The sequence below is a fragment of the Chrysemys picta genome, chromosome 5, assembly GCF_011386835.1.
Source record: "Chrysemys picta bellii isolate R12L10 chromosome 5, ASM1138683v2, whole genome shotgun sequence".
Lineage (NCBI taxonomy): Eukaryota > Metazoa > Chordata > Testudines > Emydidae > Chrysemys > Chrysemys picta.
The window spans coordinates 13,408,348-13,428,082 of record NC_088795.1 but is presented as its reverse complement, the minus strand read 5'-3'; the positions used below and the strand labels follow the sequence as shown (position 1 = coordinate 13,428,082).

General features: G+C 43.7%; 1 protein-coding gene across 1 annotated transcript; it reads left to right on the top strand.

Moving 5' to 3' along the window:
- The first annotated feature begins 13,014 nt into the window (after window positions 1-13,014).
- LOC135984091 (myb/SANT-like DNA-binding domain-containing protein 2) lies at window positions 13,015-14,951 on the top strand. Its single transcript, XM_065598529.1, has 2 exons — window positions 13,015-13,590; window positions 14,576-14,951. Exons 1-2 carry the CDS (start codon window positions 13,035-13,037, stop codon window positions 14,689-14,691), a joined length of 672 nt encoding a protein of 223 aa, XP_065454601.1. The 5' UTR covers window positions 13,015-13,034; the 3' UTR covers window positions 14,692-14,951.
- Window positions 14,952-19,735: the final 4,784 nt, after the last annotated feature.

Genomic DNA, 19,735 nt, shown 5'->3' with positions numbered 1-19,735 from the left:
TGCAACATACAAGTCCCACGTTGTGATACTGGGAAATTTCCCTATGTAAGGAGCCCAGCATTAGGCTCAGTAGAACTAGAATATAAAACAATATTATGGGTTTTTTTTTTTAAAAAACTGTATCAAAAATAATTGTTACAGGTCAAAGTAGTAGGCCTTGATCCAGCAAAGTACTTCAGCACATGCACTAACTTTAAGCATGTAAGTAGCCCCAATGCATATTGTTTCATAAAAGTATAATGGCTCCTTATTGGCTGAAAAGTTGTGACAATTTAATACATTCCTACTGTTGATATTTTCAGAAGTCACCCACAGAGCTTCAATGAACTCCATGGTTTTTGGTTCACAGGGGGTTTTGTTCAGTATTGGTTTACAGGAATTCACACTTCTCATCCCTGAGATTTTTCTTTCTTTCTGTATTTTGGGTGCAAATGAACCACAAGTTCCACTTAAACTGGGCAAAGCCCCCGGGTTTTATATGATTTGCATCTGAAGCCATCAATCCAGGTTTCCTCAAAATATGGCCCAGGTTTGCTTAAAGTTCTATCCAAAGTCACTGAAATGTTCACAAATTTTGGCAAAGCAGGCCCAAGGTTCCAGTAATTTCCCCAGTTTTAAACCTCATTACAAATGTTTGGCAAATCTCTCACCAGAAATACGTTGTCTTGTAGTTTTCCACACCCATCAGCTCAGATATGTCTATAATTGCATTGTGATGAGCTCTTCAGTGTTAATTTTCCCAAACTCACGGTGTTCCTCATCAGAACTACTTTTGTATTTCTAAGTCTGCCTCTAGTCGCAGTGGGGTCTAAATACCCCCACATGCAAACGGCTCATGAGCAGTCACAAACAGATTTTTCGGGGCCTATAATTCCATCTGCCATGCAGAATGCTTTCTCCAAACCAAAAGAGCACTGTCTAATGGCTGGAGCAGAGAACTGGGAAGCATCAACATTGCTTCCAATCCCTACTCTGCTAATAACTTGCTGTTACTCTGGATAAGTCACTTCACCTCCGTGTGCTTTAGTTTCTCCCTAGTGCTAAAATGGAGACGATACTTTCCAAATTGCTTTAGAAAAAATGGTATTATTTTTTTAAAGTTATACTTCAAAATCTTGTAGCCATAAGAGAGAGTTCCCAATACAGTATTTTGATTAAAACATTAAGCGTGTATATGTTTATATTCTTCATCATACTATAAAACATTATCATTTGTTGTCCGTCGGGGTAAATAAATCCTAATGTTAACTGCAACAGAAGTCAGCATTAATAACTGCTGGTAATGGAGTAAGAGAGACAAGATGGGTGAGGTAATATCTTTTATTGGACCAACTTCTGTTGGTGAGAGAGATGAGCTTACACAGCTCTCCCACCTTGTCTCTCTCATATCCTGGGACAAACACGGCTACAATAACACTGCATGTGGTAATGGAGTAATTTTTTATAGCTCAAAGAAATGTCTCTCTTAGCCACACACCAGTTTTATCAGAATTAAGTCTTAATTAAAAACATTATACCTACAATTCTCCCTATACTGTAATTCAACTGGTTATGGTGCTCTTCACTTTCAGAACTATCCTACTGTGTTGCTGCGCATTGTTTAAAGGGTGCCAAGTTCCATCCTAGATGAGGTTACATTTCAGTGATGGACGGAGTGATCTTTGCACACAATATATACCATAGGCTGCAATTTTTTTGTAAACTGAGAGATACCATGGTGGAGGGGTTGTGGTACAGAGACATGAGCTCTGTTCTTGGCTCAGGTTAAAGACTTGCAATCAATGCTTCCATTTCCTACTCTGTAAAATGTAGATAATGATACTTAGATATTTTAAATCATCAATATTTGGCACTACTGCCAACTCTCATGATTTTACTGTTATGGAATACTTAGTGTTTTTCTTAAGCCTCAGTTCCTGGAATCGTGTTGCATGTTTTATATATATATATTTCTCACTGTGTATGATTGTAGAGAAGCTGGAAAAAACCTCCCATAAACCCACAGCTCAAACACCAGGTCTCTCAGAACCCCACATATATCATTTGAATCTCAAGATGTTTTGAGGCCTGACTTTGAATGTTTTGTGAGGATTGGGGAATAAAAGTGAAACAGTGTGTGCTTTGGGAGGTAGAGCTGCATGGGCACTTTTGTGTAGAGGCTCTGTCTGCATTAAAGTTTTTTGTTGGATTTTGGACAATGTGGTTTCACTGGATTCTATGAAATAATGAAAACTGTCAAGAGATTTGGATCAATGGCTAAGAAGTTGGGGTGAGCTAAACAATAGATCATATTGTGGGTGTTGTCTTATTAATGTTTCATGAAAGTTACCCTCTCCTAAGTGGGATGGCTGTAAAACAAAGGCTCCATCTGCATACACAGTCCAGTCATCTTTATTTTATTAGTAGATTGATGTTGGATTTACCTTCCACACCTTAAACTTTTGATCTGAGACTCAAGCATTCGGGGCATTTCTCAAGCCCTTAAGGCAGTGTCCAAAAATCTATGGCTTTTGATGGCAGTGGAGGGAAAATGGATGAGCAGGTCCTCAAACATAAATCAATAATGTGTGTGGGGGGGGAATATTGAGTTATCATGGGGGACTTCAGTATGTGTGTGTGTGTGGGGGGGGGGGGGTAACTGCAGAAGGTCTCATGCTTGCCACTGGTAAAAGAGCCTTGGAATTTTTAAGCAATTACAAGTATCAGAGGGGTAGCCGTGTTAGTCTGAATCTGTAAAAAGCAACAGAGGGTCCTGTGGCACCTTTAAGACTAACAGAAGTATTGGGAGCATAAGCTTTTGTGGGCAAGAACCTCACTTCTTCAGATGCAAGACACAAAAAAGCAATATAAAAAACCAAAGCATTCATATTATACATGCAAACAAAAACATATTAAAAATTGCCACTGCAAAAGAACATAACAGCTTACCATTGGTAAAACATATTTTCTAAATGGTCTCCCACAACTACTAGCATATTATCTGTAATGTTACACCCCCCCTAATTGTATTTGTTTAATTAAAATATTTAAAATGTACTGTTAAATAAAACAAATGTATGCAAAGCTAAAGCCACAGACCCAAATCACCTCCCAGTATTTTCTATTACGCAAACTAAATAAAAAGTAACACTGGCAATTAATAATCCTAGTGTCAAAAGAGGGATATGTAGGAGCAGGATTGTATAATTGTACTATTAAAAATAGAGGTACTACCAGCCACCCCATTTAAAGAGCAGAAAGAAATGACCCTTTGGGGCTAAAAGAGATTCTGTTTCCCATGCATTACAATTTAGGCCCTTTTAGTTCTTTGTTTTAAGGTTTACCTAGTAAGATTTTGTATTGTGTCTATGTTAAGTAAATTAGAGGAATGTTGAAGACCTGGGCCTCAATGTGAATTGTTTTGGTTATGAAACTTGGCAAAGTTTAATTTACAATGCCTTTTCTTGCTCAACATAAAAACTGCTGTATACCTTTGAAGGTTTTTGTAAAAAATGGTTTGTGTGAATAAGAAATGCATGCATCAGAAAAAAATAAAGTGTAAAGGTCAAAAAAAAAAGTAAAAGGACTTAATGATACCATTAACATGCCTTCATAATAAAGGAAGGGCAAATTAATGACCCTGAGGTAAAGGCTAGCACCCCTAAAAACAAAAGAATTAATTAAATCAAAACCAGGACAGAATGACCCTCTCGGAGGTGTTTTGGAATGTTAACATAAAAAAATAACACCAATTAAAAAGTAACCGGTTAAAAACTAACAGCAAAAATCATAAACTTTAACCAAAAAAAAAAAAAAAAATCTATAAAAACGGGGTGCTTGGCCATGGGACTTTGGGCTCATCTTGCCACAACTCCAAAAGCATCGGATTGTGACCGACAAAGCCCGGCTCCCCTCTGCAACCAATCTGGCTGGTCACTAAATTAATCCAGACTCTGGACTGGTAACTATAAACACCAACTGGCAGGACTCTGTGTGTGTGTGTGTGTGTGTGTGTGTGTGTGTGTGTGTGTGTGTGTGTGTGTGTGTAACTAAAGCATGTACTAACTGCTGTATTCTCAGTAAATGCAGCGTTTTTGCCTTCTCCCCTATAAAAATCCCGTGTGCTTCTTATAACACACCCACCCCAGAGGCTCATAGGTGCCCCTGCAACAGACCTGCACCCAGCTGCACTAGCTTACCCTTCCCACAGGGCCTGCAGTGACTCAGCCCTCAGGCACGTGGGCAGAAGTCTGTCCTGGAGAAGAGCTTGGGTCAGATGACCACCAAGGTCAGGTATTTTCCCCCCAACCCACCAGAGCTGCAGAGCAGTCTGTGTGCAACAGCACTACCCAGCCAAGAACACTCCTACAGCCATGCAGTGTATCAGACTGGCTCGCACCTGCACTCTGACTACGGTACTGATTCTGGCTTGGCTATGGGCTCTGATCTCTGTTCTGAACCCGGCCTGTCCCCAGATCTTGGCTCCATCCTGCCCCTACACCCAGCTTTGATCTTCATTCCAACCATTGGGGCTGAGTACTGGGAGGCAGTGCCTGACAAGTCTGGCTTCCTGTATAACACAGGGCATAGAGCTTCCCCAGAATAATTCAGAGAGCAGATCTTCTTTTAAAATAAGCTTCTGATCTCGATTTAAAAATTGTCAGTGATGGACAATTTGCCACAACTCTGGGTAAATTGTTCCAGTGGTAAATTACCCCACTGTTAGGAATTTACACTTTATTTCCAGTTTGAATTTGTCTAGCTTCAAGTTCCAGCCATTGGATCATGTTATACCTTTCTCTGCTAGATTAAAGAGCCCTTTATTAACTATTGGTTCTGCATGTAGGTACTTAGACTATCATCTAATCACTCCTTAGCCTTCTCTTTAATAAACTAGACTCAAAGAGCTCAATCGCTATAAGGTATGTTTTCTAATTCTTTAATCATTCTTGTGGCTTTTCTCTGAACCCTCTCCAATTTATCAAAATCCTTCTTAAATTGGGGGCACCAGAACTGGACATAGTATTCCAGCAGTGGTCACCCCAGTGCCAAATACAGAGAGAAAATGACCTCTCTGTTCCTACTTGAGAGACCCCTGTTATGCAGCCAAGGATCTCATTTGCCCTTTGGCAACAGTGTTGCACTGTGTGCTCATGTTCAGCTGATTGGCCCCCACCCAAATATTTTTCAGAGTCACTGCTTCCCAGGACATAGCCCCACATCCTTAAGCATACCCTACATTCTTTGTTCCCAGATATATACATTTACATTTAGCCATATTGTTTGCTTATACTCAGTTTACCAAGAGATCCATTCTGCATCTATACTGAACCTCATTCTGCTGACCACAGAACTAGAAAGTGATGGTTGCCTAGATGTGAGTGATCCTGATCTAATTTTCACTTTCTATTTCTAGGTAAACTCAGTTTTGACCAGTAAATAAATATATACACATACACACTTTAACCTCCCCTTCCCCACCACATGCAATTTCCCAAAGCTGAAAACAAGTCTGAGTACAATAAAAATGTAATTGATAGAGAAGTGTTTGAGTGCTTTGAGATGCCCCAGAATATCAAGTCCACAATCAAAAAAGAGAGCTGCTTTGGTTAAAAAGCCATCCTGGTTAAAAAGGATGGTGAAGGCAGCAATACAAAGTCACAAATCCTATGTCAAATAGAAAAATGGGGACTCTGATAGCAATGGATACAAATCAGCAGTTAGCAAATGCAGACAATTAGTAAAAGAAGCTAAAGGTATCCGTGAAAAATCTGTGGCCACTAGGGTTAAGGACAAGAAGAAGGAATTTTATCATCAGGAATGGATAAAACCCTAGTAATGGTGAGGGTCAGTACTAGCCAAGGATTTATCATCAGGCGGAAATGTCAGAAGTACTCAACAAACATTTCTGTGTTGTATTTGCGAAGAAGCAGGATGATGATCCTATCTTAGTGATGTACTTTCTATTCTATCAGTATCTAGGGAAGATGTTAGACAGCTACTAATAAACAGATTTAATCTGAAGAATTGGGTACCTTGCACCAAAAACTAATGAGACTTAACTGAGGAGCTTTCTGAACATAACTTAGGTTTTGGGGGGAGGAGGGTGGTTGTTGTTGTTGTTTTGTTTTTTAAACAAAACAACAACAATCTTGGAACACTGGATAAGTTCCTGAGGACTAGAAAAAAGCCAATGTGATTCTGGCAGTGTTTCATTATGAACTAAGCATTGGCTGACAGTTCTTGAGACCTGTAGTTGTTGGACCTTAAAATGCCCCCTGACCTTCAGGGGGTTTCCCTGTCACCCTTCAGAGTGAATTCCACTAAATATCAAGACAGGTGAAGCTCTAAGACTCCATAAAAGTATCGCTGTCTGTGTTCACATAGTGGCAAATCCTGCCTCCCCACCACAGCTGCAAATCTCCCCCAAAGAGAAACCAGCGTGGTTCCATTGTGCCATGGGGAGTGGGGCAGGACTGTAGGGGGAGCTCTCACCCTTTGTGCTGAGCTCAGTTCGGGTGGGAAGGGATCCCCTGTGCACTAGCATGCTGGGAGTAGGTGGAGGTACATCCAGAGTATCGTATAATGGTTGTGACGCTAATGCAGCCTTCTAGCCTAAATAGCAGCTGCAGAGCCAGATATAGGGGAAGAATTCTGACCTTCTGACTCCCCCATGGAGCGAGCTACTCAGCGCTCCTTGAACTCAATGCCTGGCTGGGTCTGTCCCTCAAGCTATGGACATTGTATAATTTTGTGTAGGGGGCTTTGGGTTGAATGGCATAAGAATCTCATGGGAAGATGATGAGGGAACCAGCCCAAAGCAAGACCTCAAGTTCTTCAATTTCCCGGTTCCGCATAATGTGATACTGGATGGGTCTAGGAATTCTGTTTATTTTATGAGCCAAGAAATTGTTGCTTTCATTTTGGAACAATCAAATGTATTCAATGTCTTGTATTGTTCCAAACATTCTTTATAATGGCAGCCCTTTAAAATACCTGATACCTGGTTATAGATAGAATAGTATGTGTAGAGAGTTTAGTGAGTTTTATCTTTAAACCACAATTTCTTTTATACAAATTACCATTCCAATCCTCAAAACAGTTGTGCATATGCTCAGTTTTATATAGGTACCCAATTTTATAGGCTTAAGAATCAGGCATTAAAGAAACCGTTTGTGGCTGTGGAAGATTGGAGGAGTTGTAACCTGAAATGATCTCTCTTTCCAGGAAGTCCGTTCACAGTTTGACTTCAGTTGATTTACCATTATTGAGATCTTTGTGTAAGATGCAATTTTGTGTTTGCTTGGATTCCTGTGGTTAAAGAGGAAAGTTAATTGTAATTTAAGGTACCGTATCCAATTTTATAAAAGAAAATAGGTAAAATTAACTCTAGAATGTTCATCCTAGCATTTCTGGTATTTTGTAGGCCAAGGGCTATAGACAGCCATTGATCCATTCCTATTACTGGTGCACACATTGGTACACATTAGCAGTTGAGTGGACCAATAAAGATGAGTATAGAAGTCTAAGGAAAGTGTAGGGCCACTACTTACCAGGGAAGGAGAGCGAATAATGGATGACACCAAGAAGGCTGAGGTGTTTAATGCCTATTCTACTTCATTCTTCACTAAAAAGGTTTGTTGTGACCAGATGCTTAACACAATATTAACAACAAAGGGAGAAGGAACATATTCCAGAATAGTAGATAGATTAAAGAATACTGTATTTAGATGTATTCAAGTCAGCAGGGTCTGAAGAAATTCACCTTAGGGTACCTAAGGACTAGTTGCTAATGGTTCTGAGATTGCTTCAATTATTTTCAAGAACTCCTGGAGGACAGGTGAGGTCCCAGAGGACTGGAGAAAGGCAGACATAATACCTAGCTATTAAAAGGGGGAGGTGGAAAAGCGGACCGGGGAATTATAGATGAGTCAACCTAACTTCAATTCCAGGAAAGGAACATTTTATCAGATAATCAATTTATAAGCATCTAGAGCAGTGGTTCTCAAAGCCGGTCCGCCGCTTGTTCAGGGAAAGCCCCTGGCAGGCCGGTCCGGTTTGTTTACGTGCCGGGTCCGCAGGTCCAGCTGATCGCAGCTCCTACTGGCCGCGGTTCACCGCTCAGGCCAATGGGGGCTGCGGGAAGCAGCGTGGGCCAAGGGATATGCTGGTTGCCACTTCTCGCAGCCCCCATTGGCCTGGAGTGGTGAACCGCAGCCAGTGGGAGTCGTGATCAGCCAAACCTGCGGATGCAGCAGGTAAACAAACCGGCCCTGCCCACCAGGGGCTTTCCCTGAACAAGCAGCGGACCGGCTTTGAGAACCACTGATCTAGAGGATAACAGGGTGATGAATAGGCTTGTAAGGATTAATTTTTTATTGGTAAATGTCAATTTCACTTTGTACACACAAACCAACTACAAAATATTTCCTTAGATGATCTCAATTTACAGATAGGTAAAGTAATAAAAATACTGCTTGAGAACTTATTAGCGTTTGGGTTAAGGATATTTACTTTGTATAATTTGATATATCATGTTGACTATTAAGTTTTTTTGTTTTTTGTTTTTTTTTGTTTTTTGAAATCAACATCTACTGTCATTAAATAATTGTCTGATCCCTCCATAATTGTCCCCAACTGTGAACATTTAAATTGATAAAAATAAAGCTTAAATATAATTTTGATGGATAATATCAATGTTTATTTTAAAAAAATTGAATTGTGCCACACCTAGTGATAAATAATAGTCAACATGGATTTGTCAAGAACTAATCGTGCCATGCCGACCTGATTTCCTTCTTGACAGGGTTACTGGCCTTGTCTACAACATCCTTCCATGCACATACTATATCTTGACTGACACAGTCCCACATAACCTTCTCATAAGCAAACTAGGGAAATATGGTAGAGATTAAATTGGTTGAAAACCCATATGCAAAGAGTAGTTATCAATGGTTCACTGTTACTGGGAAGACACATCTTGTGAAGTCTCATTGAGGTCTGTCCTAGGTCCAGCACTAATCAATATTTTCATTAATGATTTGGATAATGGAATGGAGAGTGTGCTTAAAATTTGCAGATGACACAAAGCTAGGAGGACTTGCAAGCACTTTCGAGGACAGAATTAAAATTCAAAAGGAGATTATTGAATTTCATCTTGATTTTACACCAGTTCAGCAAAGATAAGTTCAAAGTACTGCAGGAAGGAAAAATCAAATGCATAAATACAAAATGGGGAATCACTGGCTAGGCAGTTGTACTGAATAAAAAGATCTGAGGTTATAGTTGATCACAAATTGAACATGAGCCAACAACGTGGTGCAGTTGTGAAAATGGCTAATATTCTTGGGTATATTAACAGGAGTGCCATATGTAAGGCATGCGAGGTAATTGTCCCACTCGACAGTGGTGAGGCCTCAGATGGAGTATTGCCTAGTTTTGGGCACCACACTTTAAGAAAGAGGTGGACAAACTGTGGAGTCCAGCAAGAACGATGATAAAAAGGTCAGGTTTTCTGAACTATCAGGAAAGGTTTTAAAAAAAAGTGGGCCTGTTTAGTTTTGAGAAAGGAAGACTGCGGTGGGACTGATAAGTCTTCAAATATGTTAAGGGCTATCATAAAGAGGTTGGTGATCAATTGTTCTCCGTGTCCACTGAAGGTAGGGCAAGAACTAATGGGCTTAATCTGCAGTGAGGGCGATTTAGAAAGTTTTTTTCCTAATATCTAACCTAACTCTAATGGTAGTTAAGCTCTGGAACCGGCTTCCAAAGGAGGCTGTGGAATCCCCATCACTGGAGTGTATTATTAATAATAATATATTATTTTTTAAAGAACAGGTTGGACAAACACCTGAGAAAGATGGTCCAGGCTTACCTGGCTCTGTCTCAGCGCTGGGGGCTGGACTAGATGAGCTCTTGAGGTCCCTTCCTAGGGTGACCAGATGTCCTGATTTTATAGGGACAGTCCTGATATTTGGGACTTTGTCTTAGGTGCCTATTACCCCCCACCCCCATCCCAATTTTTCATACTTGCTGTCTGGTCACCCTATCCCTTCCTGCCCTACATTTCTATTATTAGCTCCAGTGAGATTGCAGAATACAGAGCAGTGATGAGTTACTGATAGAAAAATATATAATCCAAACTAAGGCCCTGATCCTGAAAGCTGCTCCATGCAGGGCCCATGCAGGATCTCTAGAGGCATCAGCGGAGCTTCCACATGGGCATAGAGTTTGCTCCCAAGGAACCCTTTGCAAGATCCTGGTTTAAGATCTTAATAAATGTTAAAAGTTTACAGCTATCATCGGGAAAACCTCCAAAAATCCAGATCGAAACAGCAAAGAGCTAAACAACCACAGCTCAATTTAGGTATAAGTACAATATATTGTACCAGAAGGTGCTTGGATCCTATAGTGAGGAGAAGCACATAAAACTCTAATTCAGCTGTTCTGGTGTTTAACACTTTTAAAGTCAGGGTTTAAGTTTTATTAAATTGAATTTAAAATACAAGGCAGATTATGTATGTACAGCAGCTCAAGCCAGGGTAATATAAAAGGCCATAAGGTGAGCATGGATCAGGGGCACTTGTCGTCGTCATCATCATCCTCCTATTACGCCTCTGGCATTTAGGTAGTGACGAAGCTCCTCCACTCCTATCTGTTTCTGGCAAGTCTTTCAATGGTTCCCCAGGTTTTTCAGCTCGGCTTCCACAGCTCTTTGCCATGTTTTTGGGCAGCCTCGTTTTTGCTTGCCTTCAGGTATCCATCTTATCGCTAATCTGGTGATGGAATCCATTTCCATCCGAAGCACATGGCCAATCCATCTCCAAAGCCTCCTGGCAATGATGGTGCTCAGATCCTCTTGGCTGCACTGTGTCAGTAGATCTTGGTTTGAGATTGTTCTGGGCCAAAAGATACAGAGGATTTTTCTGAGGCCGGTTGTATGGAATGAAGACAGTTTGGACATGCCATACTTTCTCATTCCCCAGCATTCTGCACCATAAAGTAGTGTTGAAAGTACGCAGCTCTGATAAATCTTGAGTTTGGTTTTGGTGTTATATTTTGATGGTTTCCAGACTGTATTTAAACTCCTGAAGGTGTTCCTGGCTTTATTGATTTTGTTCCAGATGTCCTGGCTTGTTCCACCGCCCTGGCTGATGGTGCTCCCCAAGTATGTGAATATGTTCTCACCAATGCAGAAACAATCCTCTATCCGTACTGGTAATAGTGAGGCAATACTAAAGGTCATGATATCTGTCTTATTGCAGTTGATTTTCAGTCCAATTTGAAGGCTGAATGCGTTGAGTAGAGTTGTTTTTTCTTGTATATGGTGTTGATGTCACTCTCCTATCAGATACCCATCTTCGAAGTCCAGGGATGAAAAGAGTGTCCATTTAATGCCTCTTGGCATGTCTTCTGTTGTACGCCGTGTTACCCAGTCGATGGCAATGTTGAAGAGGATTGCCGCCATGACACACATGGATCAGGGGCAGTACATAGCTTTAGTCAACTTTTAGCCGAACTGTGATAGCTTCTGTAGTTCATTAAATGCCTTTATACTAACTCACCTTTTCAGTTGTGGTATTTCTGTATGAAATAAAAATGCCATCCCCCTGAGAGAGTTTTCCAAGAAACAGCTTTGTATCTTATTATCAGATTATCTACCTCCTGCAGATTAATATTACACATGGCTAAAATTAACCTGTTACCTGAGACATTGATTGATGCAATGAATGCAAAGAAGTAGGTTCCAATAATCTGAAATAGAACAAAGTGGCAAGTATGGTATCCCTAATGTGCCTAATTTGCTCCCTGAAGGAATTGGGGATAGAGACACAGGGAAAAGAGAATGGATTTTTATGGTGAGTTAAAATAGGAAAGGGGAATGAGAGCACAGGGGAAAAACCAAGAAATCTACAGGAACCTTGGCAATAAGACAAACTAAAAAAAGTAATATTGCCTCTGTCAGAACTATTGCTCATGGCTGAGATCATTGTTCCTCTTGGGTGCAGGTGACTCACTTAGAAGCAACGTAAAAGGTAGCAGTAGGCTCAGCTTTATCATAGATACAGAAAGCAAAGTTCCGGTGGCAAAATTGGAAGGCCTCAATGATATTTTGGTCAGACTAATATACTGTCTTAGTTTAGAGACATGGTAATATAGCGTTGTGGCAAGTGTCGCTTGTTACATCAGGATTCACTAGCACGGGCCCCTGAATCTCTCCAGCATACAGGTTGCTGCACTAGGGAATCTTGATGCAAGATCAGGACTGTTGACAGTATATAACCTCACTCTGTCTGAATTATCCTGTTCTCTTGTGTTTATACTCAGACTTCTTCTGTCGGGTCAACATGAAAGGAATTGGGCACTAGAGGAGTGAAAATGGGGTAGAGATTGTAGAAGGAAAATGCGAATCCCATTCTTCTAATTTTCCTGATTCGCATGTGAGTGGTCAAAATATTAAACTTATGCTATAAAGTAGGATTGGGGGTTTTGTTTGTTTTTTGTTTTTTACACTGGGCATATGGAAATGCCTCACTGGCTCCCTAACTAAAGCTCTACCAAATGCACTTATACTCCTCCAAAGGAAAGAAATACTGAACACATGTGTATATACCCCTGGTGAAGCCAAGCAGCATTGATACCACTAAGGCCTGGTCTACACTAGGAGGTTATGTCGAATTTAGCAGTGTTAAATCGAATTAACTCTGCACCCATCCACACAACAAAGCTATTTAGTTCGACATAGAGGTCTCTTAAATTCGACTTCTGTACTCCTCCCCAACGAGAGGAGTAGCGCTAAATTCAACATGGCCATGTCGAATTAGGGTAGGTGTGGATGGAAATTGACACTAATAGCTCCGGGAGCTATCCCACAGTGCACCACTCTGACGCTCTGGACAGCAGTCTGAGCTCGGCTGCTCTGACCTGCCACACAGGAAAAGCCCCGGGAAAAGGAATTCAAATTTTCCTGTCTGGGCAGTTTGAATCTCATTTTCTGTTTGGACATCGTGGCGAGCTCAGCAGCACTGGCAACGATGCAGAGCTCTCTAGCAGAGATGGCCATGCAATCTCAGACTAGAAAGAGGGCCCCAGCATGGACTGATCGGGAAGTCTTGGATCTGATCGCTGTGTGGGGTGATGAGTCCGTGCTTTCGGAGCTGCGATTGAAAAGACGGAATGCAAAGATTTACGAGAAGATCTCAAAAGCCATGACAGAGAGAGGATACAGCTGGGATGCAACGCAGTGCCGCATGAAAATCAAGGAGCTGAGACAAGGGTACCAGAAGACCAAAGAGGCAAATGGACGCTCCGGATCCCAGCCCCAGACATGCCGTTTCTATGAGGCACTGCATTTCATCCTAGGTGCGGCCGCCACCACTACCCCACCGCTGACCGTGGACTCTGAGGATGGGATATTGTCGACGCCCGCTTCCTCGGAGATGTTAGCGGACGGGGAAGATGAGGAAGGAGATGAGGAGGACGAGGCAGTCGACAGCGCTTACAATGCTGATTTCCCCGACAGCCAGGATCTCTTCATCACTCTCACCGAGATCCCCTACCAACCGTCCCCAGGCGTTAACCCGGACCCAGAATCAGGGGAAGGATCAGTCGGTAAGTGTTTTAAACATGTAAACATTTATTTTGAACAGAACATTAATATTAACAGTGGGTTTTTCATGATTACTTTGCCCTAGGCGCTTAAAGTTTTAGTCTTTGGTAGTGCAACTACTGCCAAAAAATCTAACAATGTCCGATTTATCATGATTGGTTTGCCCTAGGCGCTCTACTGTTTAGTCCTTGCCAGTGCAGCTACAGTAAAATTCGGTCGATATGTCCGGGGATAGAGCTGAAATCCTCATGGGACATCTCCATGAAGCTCTCCTGGAGGTAATTGGAAAGCCTTTGCATGAGGTTCCTTGGGAGAGCGGCCTTGTTGTGTCCTCCGTAGTACGAAACGTTCCCGCGCCAGGCTAGCAGCAAGTACTCCGGGATCATTGCCTTGCAGAGCATGGCGGCATACGGCCCTGGGCTTTGCAGGCTTTCACGAAACATGTGTTCTTTGTCGCTCTCTGAAATCCGCATCAGAGTGATGTCGCTCATGGTGACCTGCTTTGAATTAGGGAAATGTTAGCATTGGGACTGTTCCTTTTCAGAACTGTAACCGGCGGTTTACAGCCATGCGGTGGAGGCGGGAGAGGGGCAGCATAGAGGGATCTTTCCCGGGGACAGCCGCGAGGGGGTGGGACAGGGGCAGAGTTCATGCTTGCCGGATTGCTGGCAGCAGGAACTGGCCAACGCTAGGAGCATTGCTTTGAACGTGAAAGTAGGGCAGTGCTATTATTACAGTTTTAAGCTGTCACAAGTCTACGGCTCACCACGTCAGCCCGCTACCCAAATTCCGCTGTCCGGCCGCGCTTGTCTGATCTGCACTGCAAGACCCCAGGCACTGAATGCGAAGGCCGAAAATTCGACCTTGTCCTGAGTGCGCATGTGATAGGTGCTGTGCATAGTCTTTCTCTGTGAATAAGACCATGTTCTTTGTTCAACAAAAAATGTATCTTTCTGAGGAATTCACTCCCTTTTTCCCATCCCACAGCTGTGACTGTCTCCCGACCTACCCTGGCATCACACTCCCAGAGGCTGGCGCAGGTTAGGCGTAGAAAGAAAAGGACACGGGACGAAATGTTCTCAGAACTTATGGGCTGCTCCTGAGCCGACGCAGCCCAGCAGACCCAGTGGAGGGAGAACATGTCGCAATACCAGTGAGCACACAGCGAACGGGAGGAGAGGTGGCGGCAGGAAGACCAGCAGGCGACTCAAACGCTGCTTGGACTAATGAGGGAGCAAACGGACAAGCTCCGGCGCCTTGTGGATGTTCTGCAGGACCGGAGGCAGGAGGACAGAGCCCCGCTGCAGTCTATCTGTAACCACACTCCCCCGTCACAAAGTCCCATACCCCCCTCACCCAAAGTACCAAGAAGGAGGGGCAGCAGAGTCCGTGAAAACTGTCACTCCACCCCTGCAGACTGCTCAAGCACCAGAAGGCTGTTATTCCCCAAAATTTGATAAGTCCTTTCCTTCCCGCCTCACCCAAGCCCCCATCCCAGTTTCATCCCCTAACTGTGTAGTTGCTAATACGTTTCTGTTAATTACTGTTTCCATCATGTTTTTTTAGAGGACAGTCTGTTTGAAGGGGGGGAAGGGAGTTGGTAATTGGACAGGACAGTCACCTTTACTAGGGTACAGACACTGGGGCAGGTTCAGCAGCAGGTCACACACACATTGCAGTCACTAGGCACCCTGGTCAGTCTGGGAGGTGGTTTTCATGTAACCCTCCTCCCCCTGCCAGAAAGTCACAGAGTCCCGAACAGGAGGGGTGGCAGGCTCCGTTGAAACAACCAGTCCACCAGTGCGGACCACTCTAGAAGCAGGAGCCTGTCATTCCTCGAGTTTAGAAGTGTCCTTTCCATCACTACACTACACCCGCTCTCCACCACAGTCTGCGTCCCAGTTTCAACACTTTACCGCGAAAACAGTAATAAAGAAAACGGTATTCATTAACAAATTGCCAGTGATTTTATTTTTAAACGTGTGTTGGAAGGCGGGGAAGGGGGGGAACGGGGTATGAAACTGGAGAGGATAGTGAACATTCACTGGGTAAAGAAATGGGGGCAGGTTCAGCTTCTCTGTAACCAAACGTAATAGTCACAGGTTACCCTGCTCACTCAGGAACCTAGCTTTCAAAGCCTCCCGGATGCACAGCGCGTCCCGCTGGGTTCTTCTAATCGCACGGCTGTCTGGCTGGGCGTAATCAGCAGCCAGGCTATTTGCCTCAACCTCCCACCCCGCCATAAAGGTCTCCCCCTTGCTCTCACAGAGATTGTGGCGCACACAGCAAGCTGCAATAACAATGGGGATATTGGTTTCGCTGAGATCAGAGCGAGTCAGTAAGCTTCTCCATCTCCCCTTGAGACGTCCAAAAGCACACTCCACCACCATTCTGCACTTGCTCAAATGGTAGTTGAAGAGTTCTTTTTCACTGTCCAGGGCACCTGTATAGGGCTTCATGAGCCAGGGCATTAGCGGGTAGGCTGGGTCCCCGAGGATCACTATAGGCATCTCCACAGCCCCAACAGTTATTTTGTGGTCCGGGAAGTAAATACCTTCCTGCAGCCGTCTAAACAGACCAGAGTTCCTGAAAACACGAGCGTCATGAACCTTGCCCGGCCATCCGACGTTGATGTTTGTAAAACGTCCCCTATGGTCCACCAGTGCTTGCAGCACCATTGAAAAGTAGCCCTTTCGGTTAATGTACTGGCTGGCCTGGTGGTCCGGTCCCAGGATAGGGATGTGAGTTCCATCTATAGCCCCACCGCAGTTTGGGAATCCCATCGCGGCGAAGCCATCTATGATGACCTCCACGTTTCCCAGGATCACTACCTTTGACAGCAGTACCTCAACAATTGCGTTGGCTCCTTGCATCACAACAACCTCCACGGTAGATTTGCCCACGCCAAAGTGGTTCACGACTGACCGGTAGCTGTCTGGCGTTGCAAGCTTCCAGAGGGCTATGGCCACTCACTTCTGGACAGTCAGGGCTGCTCGCATCCGGGTGTCCTTGCGCTTCAGGGCAGGGGACAGCAACTCACAAAGTTCCATGAAAGTTCCCTTCCACATCCGAAAGTTTCACAGCCACTGTGATTCATCCCAGACCTGCAGCACTATGCGGTCCCACCAGTCCATGCTTGTTTCCCGTGCCCAGAATCGCCGTTCCACAGCATCAACATGACCCATTGCCACCATGATGTCCACGGCTCGGGGTCCCGTGCTTTGTGACAGGTCTGTGCCCCTCTCAGACTTCATGTCCTCACCGCGCTGCCGTAGCCTCCTCACCCGATTTCGAAGCATCTGCCTCTGGAAAAGATGGATAAGGTGCGAGGTGTTGACAACGGCTATAACCGCAGCGATGGTCGCAGCGGGCTCCATGCTCGCAGTGCTGTGGCGTCCGCACTGTCACTCACCAGAAAAGTGCGCGAACTGATTGCCCGCCGGCGCTTTCAGGGAGGGAGGGCGGGAGTGACGGTTGGATGACAACAGTTACCCAAAACCACCTTCGACACATTTTTTTTCCCCAGCAGGCATTGGGGGCTCGACCCAGAATTCCAATGGGCAGCGGGGACTAAATCATCCCAGCCAGGGCTTTGTCAAGCCGGGCCTTAAAAACCTCTAAGGAAGGAGATTGTTTACCACTGTTTAATGTTAGATAACACCTCTACAGTGCGTAATTTTGTAATGAAACAGGGACTAGGGCTCAATCAAAACAATTTTTTTTAACTTTCATAACTGATGTGGCAAGCCTCGAGGTGCCAGAGCTATGAACTGCCCGGGGTTCAGCCTGGGCACAAAGTAAGCACTGCGTCTCTAGCCAATTAATTTAGATGGAATAAATGCAACAGTTCTCAAGAACTAGAGAGAACAAAATACAGCCCTCAAAGAGGCCCCAGGCTGGGTAGATCTGATCCCTGCAACTTTAGTCTCCATTAAGTTTGGATTAAGAGTTACTAAGGGCTTGTCTGTATGAACACTTAGTTTGCAGTTTGCTGAGGTGTAAATCTACCCCATACTAGCCAGCTGCACACTAAAAATTCCCTAGTGCACTCCAATCTATTCCCATTTCAAAACAGGATAGATAGTGCTCTACTGAACATTTAGTACGTCAGCAGTCTCCTTGCAGACACTCATGGCTCAGCAGGATGGTGGGTGGATTTTAGACTCCAGCTTTCTGAGAAATGAGCATTTGTCTAGATGAACGCTCAGTGCCTAGAGTAGGATTCGACACAGAACTGCATTTTAGTCAGAGCTAACATCAAGTGAGCTCAACAAAGGACACAAGCTGGTTGGAGAGTGAATTCTAGCTCTACCCATGTGCTCTCCAGCTAGAAGAATGACTTACACCCTTTTCAGCATCAGAAGCAATTCTCATCCTTGTGATCAGCTCCCCCTCCGGACAGGCTATAATGATAAGAGTGACTTATGCAAGCTAAATTAACCCTTCCATGGCTGTCACATGCACCACCTGAATCTCACCTCTGCAAAGACTGCAGTCAAGGCCACCCTGCATCCTTTCATAGCAGAGTTCAAGTTGGGAACCCAGTGTCCCATTAGGCTTCTGGGGAAAATTTTCTCCATGGCTCTAAGGGGAAGGAAAATAGTTCAGATGGAAGGGTTTTGGGGAAAGATATGAATAGTCAGTTTCAGTTCAGCTCTCAGCCTGCCACACCAACTCTGAATCAATGTCTGACAGCTCTACTGCCCTCGAGCACAAACCCAGCAGTCTCTGTATTTGACACAGAGTAACTGTCAAGCTATCTGGAGAGGCTCGTGAATGTGGGTGCCAACCTCAGGGCAGACGGTTATAAATCCCAAATTGGCTGTGCGTTCTGTACTTAGATTTCACCAACCAAGTATCATGGAGTCACACGGTCCCGTGGGGCACTCCACTCTAGCTTGCCACCCAGGCAAGCCTGCCTTTGTGATAGATGATCCCTTACACCAAAAATCAGAAGTGAGGTTCTTACCCACGAAAGCTTATGCTCCCAGCACTTCTGTTAGTCTCAAAGGTGCCACAGGACCCTCTGTTGCTTTTTAATAATATTCAGGTTACTCCCAATCCCAAAGGACCAATCACTTACCCCAGCTCAGTTATACCTCAGATCTCAAACCAAAGACAACGCTTGTAACCAATCCTGTAATAAACTAACCAAACATTTATTAACTAAGAAAAGAAAATGAGTTATTTACAAAGGTTAAAGCAGGTAAATGTGCGCACACACAAAAAGCCTTAGGTTTCAAAAGGTAGTAGAAACTGCTGAGATATGCAAGCTTTCTATGTCCATTAGAGCTAACCCAATGTTAGGTTAGGGATCCCTTGCTTATGCTTAAAAGTATTGACCTTTCTAAATTCCTCACAGCACAGTGATCCAGTTCCTTCTGGTCAGGGATTTTTATTCCCTTTCCCCAGAGTTCAAACTGATAGTTGCAGACACTTTTTCTGTCTCCTCTTCATGGGTGTGGAGGGGGAGCAATCAATTTTTTTTATTCCAATGGGCCTTCTTGTGTGCAGAACCAGCACTTTACATTAATTAATGCTTCTTTCCTGTTTGAGTTACACAATTATAGAGGTTTACAGTGCAAACACTCAATATCACTTTATATCATGGGCTACAGATGTTATAAATGAGCTCAATACACGCAGCATCCTACAAGCATTTCATCAAATCTACATGCATTCTTATCAACGTAACGTCTATTTTAACAATGCTAACACACCGGTGTGTCAGATGTCAGCACTGGGCCTTGGCATGAGCTGGCACCTTGTCTGCCAGCATCACAGTAATTTTATGAATGAGTAGTTCCACTAACTTCAACATGTGTAGTTACTCACATGCGTATGGGAGTGCTGGGTCAGGGTCTAGGTTAGTAGTGAGTGCACTGGATCAGAAAATGTTTGTTGGTGCTTTGAACAGATATTATGAGGGAGATGCACAGTGTGCTGAGCAGTGAGGCTGAAAATCTCATCACGAGAATTACAATAATTTAGACTCAATTGGCCAGGTCCTCAGCTGGTGTAGATTGATGTCACTCTTCTGAAACCCCTAGAGTTGTGTAAGTCTGCATTGCTTTGTCCTAATATCAGTAATGATGGTCGTCGAATCATTTAAATATCTTGCTTGTTGCACTGGCATTTGGGGGTGGG